Source organism: Biomphalaria glabrata, chromosome 5 (assembly GCF_947242115.1).
Source record: "Biomphalaria glabrata chromosome 5, xgBioGlab47.1, whole genome shotgun sequence".
Lineage (NCBI taxonomy): Eukaryota > Metazoa > Mollusca > Gastropoda > Planorbidae > Biomphalaria > Biomphalaria glabrata.
Window position 1 is genome coordinate 40,396,780 of NC_074715.1, and position 14,837 is coordinate 40,411,616.

The window sequence follows — 14,837 nt, forward strand, 5'->3', positions numbered from 1 at the left end:
GACATAAGCTAAACACAGACATTGACTCTCTTGTGAGGTATAGACATAAGCTAAACACAGACATTGACTCTCTTGTTAGGTATAGACATAAGCTAAACACAGACATTGACTCTCTTGTGAGGTATAGACATAAGCTAAACACAGACATTGACTCTCTTGTTAGGTATAGACATAAGCTAAACACAGACATTGACTCTCTTGTGAGGTATAGACATAAGCTAAACACAGACATTGACTCTCTTGTGAGGTATAGACATAAGCTAAACACAGACATTGACTCTCTTGTGAGGTATAGACATAAGCTAAACACAGACATTGACTCTCTTGTTAGGTATAGACATAAGCTAAATCATAAAGCAATTAAATTATTGTTAGCTATTCTGAATTAAGAAGACTTAATTTCTGAAAATTTTCAATTGATATTTTAAAATGTCAGAAAGAACAAATGTTATTGTTTAAATGAATTAACGATAAAAAACTGACTGTTTTTATTATTACACAGGACGATCTATCAAGAATAATTGGAGCCTAGATCTAGTAGATAGTGAGTGGTCTTGGTAGTCTTCAGTAAAACCTACAAGTAATAAAGCTGAAATAAATATAGAATCAGCAACAGGATGTTGTCTTTATTACCTTTCATTTACCATTCCTAAGCCACACGGTGCAACATACTGCCAGAGATATTTAACCAGAGATTGCACACATAAATAAGGCTAATCATTCCCATTATTTCAAAGACTGGGTAATAACAGAGCAAAGCAGTTTCCAGGGCAACTGGCGGAATGAAATTTAAAGTAAAAATCAATTAAAGAGAGAGAGCGGGCGAAAGAGAGAGAGAGAGAGAGAGAGAGAGAGAGGGAGAGAGAGAGAGAAGAAGAAGAAGAAGAAGGGAGGGGGCGTTTTACCTTGATAACAATTATTATTATTGTACACATCCGTTGAGTTAGCTCCCCTGAGTATTGCATCATAACCAAGCCAGGAGTTATCCCCCTTTTTCAAAGTCAAGACTATTACGTAATTCTTGAAGCTTAAAGTGTAAAAGTGCATCACTGGAACAGAATGTATGGGCTATTGTATGTTATCAACAATGGTATTAGCGCAAGCCTTACAAGTGCAATTCATGATTCACTAAGACCCAACTGTCCTAATGAGAAACCAGGGAGGACTCGATTCGTTTAACACTTTATCATTGCTGATGAAAGGCCTAGGCCTTCCTGCCCTGTGGCTAATCCGACTTCCCGACTTCGTCTCAGATAAGATAGTGCAAGACTAGGTATCGAAGGGATGATTAAGCTTGTAGACACCCCTTACGGGGTCGTCAAAGTATTTGTTTTGATAGAACCATGCCAAAGACAGTCTTTTTTTGGTGAGCTGAAAGGTGGTCGCCCCATGGAAACGCTTCAAATAACCAGCGTCAACTTTCCTTAGCTGACATAGAAGAGAGAACCTGTTTGCATGCAGCCTCAGAACGAGACAGCTGGAGGTCACTCACGAAGGCCTCGGGATACACATTTGAGACCAAAAGAAAATCCGCTGCCGAGGACAAACGAAGACGGCGAAAAGGAAATCTAAATCGACCACCTGCGGACAACGGTTATGCTTGCCTTGGATGTGGCAAATATGTAGGTCACAGCTGTGACCTGGGGCTATGCATCCACAGGAAATACTGCATTCCTCACTAATCTTCGGACTTGAAGACAAGTCTTATTATTATAATGTAAATAGTATATACATGTGTACATATTATGTAATATTACCATAATTATAATTTTCAATAACATCATAATAATAGCTTTTTTGTCAAGTTGGTTTGTAATTCTTTTTACATTACTATAGCTACATAGGAGACATATTGGCATGCTTAATTCTATCTTCACTAAATTTTGAATTCCATGAGTCGCGTCCCATGAATTTTTAAAAACTTTAACACTTTAAGTAAAAGAACGCTTTTGGAATAAAACATTTATCAATAGCACCTACATTCATTTTGGATTTTTTTTTCTAAAGCTTATATCAACTCACTCTGTCTGTCTGTCTGTCTGTCTGGTACAAATCTTGTACACGTTAGTTCTTCCATTTTCCACTCTCGGATCAAAATGTTCCACTAAATACTCCGAATGTGTGAAGTGTTGAGTTAAGGAAAAAGTTTGGGAAACACTGAGTTAGAGAACTAGAGGATGAAATGATGTGCGGCATATGGTCAACCCTGGAAGAGGTATCAAGGAAATGTGTCGATAGCAAACTAAAGTATCAGAGTCTATCAGACGACAATACAAACTAAAGTACCAGAGTCTATCAGACGACAATACAAACTAAAGTACCAGAGTCTATCAGACGACAATACAAACTAAAGTACCAGAGTCTATCAGACGACGATACAAACTAAAGTACCAGAGTCTATCAGACGACGATACAAACTAAAGTACCAGAGTCTATCAGACGACGATACAAACTAAAGTACCAGAGTCTATCAGACGACAATACAAACTAAAGTACCAGAGTCTATCAGACGACAATACAAACTAAAGTACCAGAGTCTATCAGACGACAATACAAACTAAAGTACCAGAGTCTATTAGACGACAATACAAACTAAAGTACCAGAGTCTATCAGACGACAATACAAACTAAAGTACCAGAGTCTATCAGACGACAATACAAACTAAAGTACCAGAGTCTATCAGACGACAATACAAACTTAAGTACCAGAGTCTATCAGACGACAATATAAACTAAAGTACCACAGTCTATCAGACGACAATACAAACTAAAGTACCAGAGTCTATCAGACGACAATACAAACTAAAGTACCACAGTCTATCAGACGACAATACAAACTAAAGTACCAGAGTCTATCAGACGACAATACAAACTAAAGTACCACAGTCTATCAGACGACAATACAAACTAAAGTACCAGAGTCTATCAGACGACAATACAAACTTAAGTACCACAAATAATCAGACGACAATAAGGAGGACACAACTCTTGTACTTGCCATTTTCCAAAAGAGCTATTCATACCGAATTCTCAGTTAGTTTGGTCTCAGCATCAACCATGTGTTATGCCTGATCTTTAATCATGTTTTCATGTCTGATATTCTACCATGTTTAATCTCAGATCTTCTTGATGACTTTATTTCTTTCTTTGCCAATTCAATGGAGAACTGAACACTACACAGTAACACACTCTAAATGCTGCTCGCAACAGGCAGCGCCATCTAAATTAGCAGACGACACAATTATTGACGAACGGGAGGAGCGGAGATCATTTAAAAAAATATATATTTAAAAGGCTTATTTAAAATGTAATTTTCCATCATTAGCTGACTTCAATGCTAAATAAATATGACTACAAACTGACCTGTGCCCTGGAAAAGTGTTCATGCAAAAAAACACAAGATTTTCTTAAAATTACTTTCACAAACCCAACCATTGACAACAAAGACTAGAATAAATGAGCTCTACCTTATAAATATGTTTTAAGATATAAAACTTGTTTGTAAATAAATAATCGTGTACTTATGCTGGACAACAAAGTGAGATAGTTGGGTTTTAAGATGACAATATAGTTGTTCTTTAGGTCAGTTCTATTATCGTGGCAAAAAATATACAACGATAGAGAGTCCTATCTATAAAATACATTGACTTGTCATATCCATAGAATATATTGACTTGTCCTATCCATAGAATACATTGACTTTGACAAGATACAAGTATGTGCATTGTATGTGTATGTTTCGGTTGTGTTGTCTTTATATGAGAAACGAGTCCTTGTAATCACAACAAATTTCCGTAAGGATCAATAAAGCAGTCTTAGTCTTAGACCATATAGATCTATTTAATGTAACGACTCTCCACGCTGTAATTCTATTGTAGATTGCTGTTATTTTGTTCTTCTCTCCAAGAACGTTAAAGTTATGTCTACCTGACTATTCATTGATTTGTTTCTGTAATACTTTTCAGTAAAACCATTCCACACCAAAACTAAAAGAACGGGGTAAGTCCCTCTGGGAAGAGATGAATATATTACTTTTAGGACATAACTAGACTGACCTTATTCCCTTCTCGAATGAGAGTCACCCTGTCCATGCTCATTGTGAAAAACAGGAAATAGTGCCTTGTTGTCCTTCAACCAACGCGGTGTCAGAAGTGGCGTAGGTTCAAATCCAACCGGCCTACTTTATTCTTACTTTAGACACAAGTAAGTTGTCTTTTTAAACTACTAGATGAAATATTTGAGTAAATCCATAAAGTAGCGTCCCTTTGGTACGTTCATGGTTCTTTATCTATTAACACGTCTCTCTTCAGTATTATTCGTGCCAGTGACTGATGAAATTGTTATACATGTGCTCACGCTTCGGACAACTCATTGGCACCAGAGTTGAACTACATTGCGCAATGACTGCGCGAGATTTATACAAACAATAGCACAATTGAAAAGCTGAATATTCCATTGAGTCCTCCCTTCGTCGCAGTAACGGCAGATAGACACAGTTATCCTCACCGGAAACGCCACTCACGTCATGCAATGCTCACAGAATGGAACACACACACACACACACACACACATATATATATAAACACGGTTTGTCAACACAGCGAGGCGATCGACGCGTCTGTGAAGACCTCACCGTAGCTGACAGGGAGACCAAGGGTATAAGACATAGGCAGAGAGAACATCCCGCAGAAAACGTTTAGAAAGTATCGATCTGAGGGTAAGCCACAGGCGACATCACACAGCTTCGCGCATGGTAATACACCTACCCTTATGTACACATACACACACACACCTGCTCAACGGTTTGTTGTTTTATGTATGCCGCTATTGTTTTAAGGGGAGGGCACGTCATGCATAAACGCGGTGGCTTTTAAATTTCCAATCTCAAGGGGCCATTAGAGGTGCAAGCAAATTGGGGGGGGGGCCTGGCAATGAAGTCAAAACTCACGGAGTTCGGGTGCCTAGGGAGCAGAACTACCATTGGGGTGACAAATTTAGGGGGGAACTCGCGAATACATGTGCACTGTGAGTGTGCAAGTGACGTCATGGAATGGATGTTAAAAAAAATGGCTAATAAAATATTTAAGAAACATTTTGTTTACCTAGTCCTACCACGTTCTTTAGTCGACGTCTAAACAAATCACATCAGAATAAATGCAAGCAGCAGGCAGTCAAGTGTGAAGAAAGAATATATGATAAAAATGACATGTGGATTAACTAGAGTTAACTCTAAAGGTTATTCAATGGTGACCTTTGACATTACACAGTAAATAGAAACACGTATATTCTACCTGGACTTCAGTCATTTCATGTTAAAAATGTGTAAGGAAAAAAGGCCGAGGGTGATTGTTGGGTGAAAGGGTAGACTATAGAGGGCGCGGGGGGGGGGGGGGGAGAGAGAGAGAGAGAGAGAAAATGAGCAGGAAATTAATTTCTTCCTGTCGTCAAAGAGATTTAGAGGAAGTAAACGTGACGTAGTATCCTATTCCCCCCCCCCCCCCAAGTCTCCAGGGAACACGGAATTGAATCTTTAAGAAATATGAAAGACAAGAAGAACCATATTTGGTGTGAGAGATTGCTGACATAACGACATTGATGGGCCTACGTGTGTGCTACTCACTGCTAGAAAGAGGGAAAACAGAGAAAATAGAAAAAGGGTGGTGGGGGGGTCCATTCATGGCAGATGATGTCCTGACATACGTCCGACAAGTAGAGAGACAGAAGAGAGACACACGAGAGACACACGAGAGACACGTCGCCACTGGAGAGCGCTGAACTAACACGTGACATATGATATTTCCAATGTCACTCATGTTCTTAAGACGAACACTGCCACCTCCCAGGTCTGGAACTCTACTTCTGATCATCTCTAAGCGACTGCATGTGAGTGGCCACCCCTGTGTGAAGCAAGATAGTCTAGCAGAAGTGTGTCAGTAACATTGCGCAATAAGCATTTTACCAATACTTTGCACGCCTGTGTGTATACGCACTCTGCGTGTGTGTGTGTGTGTGTTATTGAATAGTAAAAGTCTTGTTTGTTCTCCCCGCTTATTACTCCCCCTCTACACCCCCCACCTTGCAACGGTGTGGGTGTTGGTCGATTTAACTGCTGAATTAGCTGTGTAAGAGCAGGTAGAGAAAGGAGGGGGGGGGTGTTGGCATATAACAATGCATTTGATATTAACCTCTCATCATTCCCGTAGCTAGCAGCCTGCAGTTATCAATGATGGAATTAATGATAGTAAATTAAAGGTCATTCAAACCACAAGATTCAAGACTTTCATAATACAACAGAAACAGATTCTATAACAATAGGGCCACATCGTTTCATTAAAAAACATGAAGACAAAAACACAAATTATACACAATAGACTTTTACTACCCCTCTCTATTTTTCGTCAGTAACTAAATATAACAATAAAAGATTAAAATTATTTAACTCTAACACTGAACCTGTTATATACATGACAAAACAAATTATATAGCTATGCCTAGGCAGAACTTTAGGCGGCAAATATTATAGAGTCAAATCTGACACAAGACAGAGCTTAAATACACAGTACTGTAAAACATTACACAAGCTGCTATAAAGGTATGTATGACTTGGTCCATCGCGCTACTTAAATAACCTATTCTACTCAAATTATTCAGCCATTCATATGATTGACTTGTACAGACATAGATAAAGATGTAGGACCTATTTCGTAGCCATATATTGTTGCTTAAAGATGTACATTACAAACTACTAATGAAAGGGAGCGAAGGACAAGAGATTTGAGATTTAATTATATTTTAATTAAGGATTTCTCTTTACAAAACAATTTCTGGCAAGTTTTTATTTTGTTCTTCACACGCATGGGCGTGTCCAGTCAGGAGCTCAGTGGTTTTGTCTGATAGTGGTGTTAGTGGCTGGTCTGTGAGAACCACTGGAAATGCAATGTTTTCGAATCGAAATGTATGGCCTCGATCAAAGACATTCGGCTTATCAAACATGTATTTAAATTGTCATTGGATAACCATTACCTGCGATCTAGGCATCTGTATTGAGCCCCTCTAAGCATCGAGAAAGAGAAGAGTGCAAGAGAGAGAGAGAGAGAGAGAGAGAGAGAGACAGAGAGGGAGAGAGAGAGAAACTGAGAGAATTAGAGAGAGTGAGAGAAGAAACTAGCACTGGTTTGCATTTCGTTCTAAACTCTTTAACAGAACAAAGAGAGAGAGAGAGGGAGAGAGAGAGAGAGAATGGGGACGTGGGAGTAAAGAAAAGCAACAAATAGCCATTGTAGTTTCATTGTCTATGTTTCTATTCATTCATCGAGTGATGAAGTAAGCCAAGGGACGCATGCATTTGTGTGAGAGAGACAGAGAAAGGGAAGGGGTGGGGAGCAGCAGGAGGTCGACTGAATAAGTTACAAAGAGATGAGCTGATGCACTAAATGGTCGCTGGACACTACTGAAACTGTGTCCAATGGCTTTGTGCGCGCCAACATGTCTCCGTGGTAAAGGCCAATTACTCTACTTCCAATCTTAATCACATTAGAAGAGAGACAGAGAGAGAGAAAAAAAGAGAGAGAAAGAGCTGCAAAAAAGAAAAAAACGCGGAAAGAGAGAGAGAGAGAGAGAGAGATTCTTCGCATGCAGCCTGGAATTGTTAACCAAACAATGAGTTAGAAAAAAATATTTCTGGACAGTCAATAGCGATTGACGTTAGCTGCTGCTTCTTCAAAAGAAAAGTAGTAGCTTGTGAGAGAACAATAGGACATGACTTCAAGAGTGCAAGATCCACATACTGGACAAGTTAGTTCTGTTAAGGTCTAGTTGGTCTATATATCTAGACTTTTTACATACTGGACAAGTTAGTTCTGTTAAGGTCTAGTTGGTCTATATATCTAGACTTTTTACATACTGGACAAGTTAGTTCTGTTAAGGTCTAGTTGGTCTATATATCTAGACTTTTTACATACTGGACAAGTTAGTTCTGTTAAGGTCTAGTTGGTCTATATATCTAGACTTTTTACATACTGGACAAGTTAGTTCTGTTAAGGTCTAGTTGGTCTATATATCTAGACTTTTTTTTTAAAACCAAAAATGATGAAATTGGCCAAATGAGATTTTCTTCGAATATAATAAGTCCATAAGCACATTTATTTCAAAGTTAGTTTGGACTTTGGGGCGATGTTGTGAAGTTGGCTGACTTCAATTAGGACCTACATAATTAATACGTAGGGCATTTAACTGTAAGTCTTTACATAGAACACGTAACTGGTAAGGTTTATATGATTTCTTGATTATTAGTTAATTTAGATGTTTTGAATAGTCACTTGGAGAGAGAGAGAGAGAGCAAGAGAGATAGAGAGGGAAAGAGAGAGAGAGAGAGAAAGAGAGAGGGAGAGAGAGAGAGAAAGAGAGAGAAAGATAGTCAGGAATAAGGGTTGTATGTTGAATAACGTTGTATTGGTCACTCTCATTTGAGTGGTACCGTTAATAATTCTGATGTAAACACTACATTTTAAAATTATGCAATTTATTGTTAAAATGTTTACCCGCATTGTGATTTATAATCAGTAGTCCTCAGACTAAAGTATATGAGGCTTTGACCTGTGCTATGGAGGACTACAAAACTCTTGGCCAATCGAATGTCGAAACACACCAAACAATGAAAACAATTTCAAACATTTTTTTTATTCATGAGTCAGTTTCAGAATTGAGTTAATATTTCAATGATTCAATCTGAGAACTTTTATTCTTATAGGATTTTAACGCACAATAAATTGTTTGGACTTTAAACAGAGATTTTCCCATGAGAGTTGAGTCCTAAAAATCCAGAAATTAAAAATCCCAGAGTTCACCGAGATTTAAACCCAAGACTCTCAGTTCGAAAGCCTTGCGCTTTACCACTCAGAGACCTTGTAAGGAATAATTCTTGCTACTAACGACAGAAAGTCTTGAGTATTCTGTACTTTAATAAGCAAGTTGCTGTAAGCTCGAATTGATATCGGATCACAATAACTCTTAAGCTGTAGGTCACAGCTGATCTTTAAGACGACTAGTATTTTGTATGCAATAAATTATTGACCTATTTCAATAGAGTTTAGAGTAGATAGACTTAAGTTGAAGGGCCCAGATAATGAAATGTAGATGCCAATATAGCTGACTAAAGAAGCCTACTAAATGTACTATAAAGGTATTAAGCTAGAAAGAGAGATATAGGGGTCGGGTCATCCACTGTAATGTTCTGTAAGAACCAATACTAAACTGTATTGTTCAATGTTAGGTACTCAGGTAGCTATTAAGAAACGCTGATAACACTCCACAAAGTAATCAGACATGTAGTTAGCTCCTACACGTGACAGCGTGAGTAGAAGTCTCAACAGTACTCACGTGCAACAAGATTGTCTGTGTCTGTAGTCTGTCATCTAAAGACTCTAGTGTTTCTCCTTATACCACACACACACACACACACACACAAACTGGACATAGAGAAGAACTATGAGATTCTGTGGAACCTGATCTAGCTAGGGTATATGGGTGTAAGAGAGAGAGAGAGAGAGAGAGAGAGAGATTGCACTGGAGAAGCGAGATGTACTGACATTGTGAAAGACGCTAAGCATCCCAGACTCTATGTAGAGAAGAAATACCTTTCAGGAAATGTATGCAACCTGTAGTACGCGTGAGTGTATGTGTGCAAAAAAAAAAAAGAATGAACAACTGAACCCGATGAATAATAATAAAAAAAAAAGACGAAATTAAAGAAGACAGCTTTCTATTGACATGTAAAAACAAAGAAGGAAAGATTAGACGGGACAAAAAAAAAAGACCAAAAACTTTTCAGCTGTGCATAAACCTAAAGGTTCAGTCTCTAATGAAACAGTTACAGCAGTGGGAATGGGGAAAAAATTCAGAAAGTGAAAATTGACTTGTAAAAGTTCAGCAGGCATTTTCTTTTAAAGAGGAAAAAAAACAACAACTCTTCAAAACCCTAGCTTTATCTTCCTCACCTTCACTTGACCTCTAAAACTGGAGTACACTGTCGACATGTCTCCCTCGACCTTTGAAACGTTCATGACAAAAACATTACAATGTAGTGGTTTGAGTTTGGACAGAGTGGTCGACAGAAACACTACAACAAAACCAGATAACAAAAAGTGTTCGCAGATAAATGGTATACTTTAAATTCAGGCCTTATCTATGGTAGTGACTCGTACATCAACAATTATATATATATATATATACACCGAACCTTATATATTTATATCACACACACACACACACATATCTATACCGAACCTTATATATTTATATCACACACACACACACATATCTATACCGAACCTTATATATTTATATCACACACACACACACATATCTATACCGAACCTTATAGTTCAGAAAGTAAAATGTTATAGAAATGTATATGAAAAATAATGAAAGGATGAAAACGGGAGAACATAACAAAATTTTTACAAAGCTTATACCAACTCTGTCTGGTCAAAGGTTTGTTCACGTTATTTCTCCCGCACCCATTTTGGGATTAAGTTGAAACTTTGCACAATTATTCATTGACATAGACTATAGACGAAAAACGAATCATTACAAAAAAACAAAACAAAAAAACAAACAAAAAAAAAAAACAATTAGTCAATTTAGTACTAGTATTAATTATTTTGTTTAAGATCAATAAGGGAAATTAATCCTTCAGCATTCACAGATATGGCTAAATATGCACGGTTCCGTCCCTTTGGATAATTGAACAAGTTATTCCCCCCACACTCAGTCTTATGTGAAGTTGAAACTTTAAACTTTTAACAATTATTTATTTTACCTAACAAAACGTGAATCGATTAACAATTAGACAAATAGTCAATTAATTATATTGTTTGATATCGAATAAAGGTAATGACTTCTACATTATTGATAGATATTGTTGTTAGTGTGGAGTTCTTTCCCTTAGAAAATCTGTTGTTTTTTTTTAAAGGATTTTTCTTCATATTGCTTGTTTTTTGTGTGTACAGTATGACAGAAAGAACGTTCTTTGTTCACTTGACAGTCAAGCTTGTAGTACTTTATGGGTGAGGTAGAACACACTGTCTATTTCAGTTCTTGTATTTGAACTCAATCTGTCACTGTTTGCCTTTCTTTACTTTTAATAAAACAGCTGAGGTTTCATGAGGGAGGGGGAGAAATTCTTGTTTTCAAATTATTATTGAAACAAACAAAAAAAAAAAAAAAAAACTATGAGGAAAGGAGTTTGTGTTAAAAGCAAACTCGAATACAGCACAAGCGGGACCGTTCACATCTATAACAATGGCAATTGACCAATGAAAGAGACAGACCATTATTATCAATACGAGACTGCAAGGAGGAAAAAAATGAGAATCTTCATTTTATAATCAAAAGAGTACGATATAAAAGATATATAAGCGGCAGCAGACGCAAAGAAAACACACCAGCAGATTGTTTTCCTCCTGAAACCACGAAAAGAATGTGGCGCGCAATGTCAATCAAATAACAAATGTTTGTAAAGAGCCACTTCGCTATAGTAAGTTGTCTTTCAGACATTGCAACCTCTGTGGAAGACGATGTTAATTTTATCTTTTTCTATGGCCGACGGATAATTAGGGTATCAAGTGGTCAGCACAAAGACCAACCGCCTAAACTTTCCCTTATAATAATTGTTACTCTTAAAAGTCAGAGAGACTCAGGGTCGACCTAAGAATCCCAATGTTAAAAAAGTTTTCAGTCTTCGCCGAGATTCGAACTAAAGACTCCTCGTTTCTGAAGCCACTCAGCCACCGCGCCTTATATCTAATCAAAAGAGATCTGAAGAGTTAGCTTATTTCTTTGTTAAGTAGATCTGTAATGGACAAAAAAAAATGGTGTCAGTATCTCGTCAACATGAAAGAGAAGTTTTACATCTTAACAACAAAATGTGAAGCTCTCTGCAGAAGTCCCTGCAATCATCCTACGAGGCCGTGATGACATTTTCCCTCTGCTAAACATTTCCCTATGACGTCATTAGATTAAAAAAAGATACTGGTGAATGAGATATTTTACTGTTTTTTTCGTTTCTTCAAATTCAGTATTTTTATTTTAAAGTGTGAAATTTCACGCTTATCCGGGTATTTAAAAAAATGCGGAAATCATTTTAAATGTGAAGCGAAAAAAATTTCAATCGTTAATGTATTTTTTTTGTAAAAAAATGTTTTCAATTCTGTTGTGTGTGACCTGAACAATGGCAGCATGTGCTGAGCATACCAATCCAGTTCCAATGTCATATATAGAGAAGTAAAAATAAGTTAAAATGTCATTTATAAACAAGTAACAATAAGTTAAAATGTCATTTATAAACAAGTAAAAATAAGTTAAAATGTCATTTATAAACAAGTAAAAATAAGTTAAAATGATATTTATAGACAAGTAAAAAAAATTCATGTTATTTATACACGACAAAAAATAATTGAATTAAAATTCTAGAGAAGTAATATTGAGTTGAATTGTTATTTATAAACTTGAACTTCGAGAGGGAGCAACGAATTCAAAGTTATGGACTAGAAATAAAGTAAAAGAAATTTAAAACCTACTTTTCAAGCGTATCTCGCCTGAAGCAAAGAATGCGTGCATATTAAATATAAAGTAGATCTAATTGTAATGTAAATAAACAATGAATGTTAAGTATATATGTAAATATGAAATAAATAAAAAGCTAATATTAAATAAACTTATAATAAACGCAAAGTGATCATGAACATCTGGCTGTTTTGTTTTCTTTTACTTTTTTCGGGTGTTCCTTGAAGACTATTTATCTCCTAGCTCAAACTTCACGTATCGTGATGGCGGAGGGCGGTTTCAAACCCGGGACCATCGGGACGACAGTCACACGACTTCGCAGCTATGCTATTTTCAATTTAAACAGGAGATACACATAATGGTAAAAGACAACAATAAAAAAACTTAAAACAGACATGGCCGATGGAAAGAATCGAGCTCGTTACTAAGTAAATGTCTGATGACAACAAAATCCATGACAACAAAAGATGTCAGATAAGAATCATCTCCTGATGATGTCCTGATAAACTTTAATGTCATTCTATGTAAAAGAAGAACGTGGCATTTCGGGATAATGTATTTATTATTGAATATCAATTTAGTTAGTTTTTTTTTTCATTTAGAAAGGTTCGAGGGTTGGGGGTGGGGGAACATCTAAAACTTCAGGTGCACTAAAATGCCCTACCAGAAGCCACTCCACGCAGAGTTTATCCATATATTGAGCGTCTTTGGTCAGGAGGTCATTGTATCAAACAGTTTGTGGAAAGACGTTATTATACCAGGAGACTGTCTGACATTTTCAGAGTATCGTTTCCTCCGACTGAGAGGGGAGGGTTTGTGCCAGTCAACAAGTGATTGTGACAACAAGCCTGTCACGAACAAACAGCACGCTAAGGATCAATCGCTTTTCTTATTGAAGTGATTCATATCAAACTAGTTGTGTCTTTCATTCATTACCATTTTACGAATCTTCTGCTAAAAATTATAATCTTAAGAGTTACCCCTCTTTTAAAGAGGCTGTTGAGTCAAATGGAATATTTGAGATTTTGTTTGTGAGTCTTTATGACTCAAGTTATAAGACATAACAGCACTGCCGAATGGCTGTGTCCAGCTCTGAGGACTAGTTAAATGTAGAACACCCAAAAGCCGGTGTCCAGCTCTGAGTAAATGTGCTCATAATTCATTAATGCAATTTATGGATCTAAATTTAATAATAAATGTACAGTGTCAAGATGAAAGAAAGATCCTTACAAAACTGAATACGTAACCGTTCTGGGTTCATTAAAACTTTATTAAGTATATATTTATGTCATGCGCGGGTGACCATTTAAGACTAAGTTGTATCGAGTGACTGTACAGAATAATAATAATAAGGCCTCTCTCTTTGTTTGTCTATTTATTGCTTTTTTTTTTTTTTTTGGTTCTAAGGAATAAATTCACCTCTTATGTATATGTTCAACATATGCACTCGTTTTCAACTTAAAGTCCCAGTGATAAACAAAAAAATATATATAAATAAAAATAACATTAATTATGTTTAAATTTACTTCTGACACCATGTTTTTATATAATTCGAAAATTATTATTTTTTTAATTTTGATTTGCACTGTATATGTAAGGCCTACTTCAATCACACCTTTTGTCAAAACGGTTTATATAATCAAAGTATGAGTTGCATTGCTTACATGGTCCCAGTTCATACCATTCAATATTATAGATAGATATAGATATATTTATTTATTTATATATACAAATAAAAGCTTTGCCTTACATTATTATAATGTGTGTATGTAAGTTTGAATGTGTTAAATTCAACTGAATTAATGTGTATGTATGTTTGAATAAAATGTATGTTTAAGTCAACTGAATTAATGTGTGTGTGTATGTATGTCTGAATGTATGTTAAGGTCAAATGAATTTCACAAGAATCTCGTTCTACGCGCCACTCTCGCCCTCTACCACTGCTCGCCAGCAACCAATTTAATGGGAAGCTCTAAGGGATCAGCTTTCTATATTATCGATCTTGTAGTTCGGTTCTCGTGTGGAGGGTTTCTGTCCCAGGGAGAAAATAGTTGTAGGGATTCTACAAGGCTTTAAATTCATTGAAATACAATAGCCTGGCTAGTTTGTTGTATGTGTGTATGCATGGGTGATTTGTGAGTGCCTGTGTTTCCTGTAACTGAGTACGTGGTGACAACAAATGTGTTAATGCTTTTATTTTTATCTTGTGGCTTCAAACTGTTTGCATTGACAATGTTTTACTCATTTGTATACAACTATTAATGAAATGTACA

General features: G+C 36.5%; 1 protein-coding gene across 7 annotated transcripts in view; it reads right to left on the reverse strand.

Annotated features, from left to right (window-relative positions):
* Window positions 1-14,837, reverse strand: part of LOC106064992 (tetraspanin-18-like) — a 252,594-nt gene that overhangs the window by 49,250 nt on the left and 188,507 nt on the right. The window contains exon 1 of one of the 7 annotated variants that reach the window (XM_056029266.1): window positions 4,056-4,552. The exons of the other annotated variants lie outside the window; for them this stretch is intronic. Within the exon in view, the coding sequence (XP_055885241.1) occupies window positions 4,056-4,097 (42 nt within the window). The 5' untranslated portion in view covers window positions 4,098-4,552. Of the gene's footprint in view, window positions 1-4,055; window positions 4,553-14,837 lie in introns of those variants that run through there. 7 annotated transcript variants of the gene reach the window in all.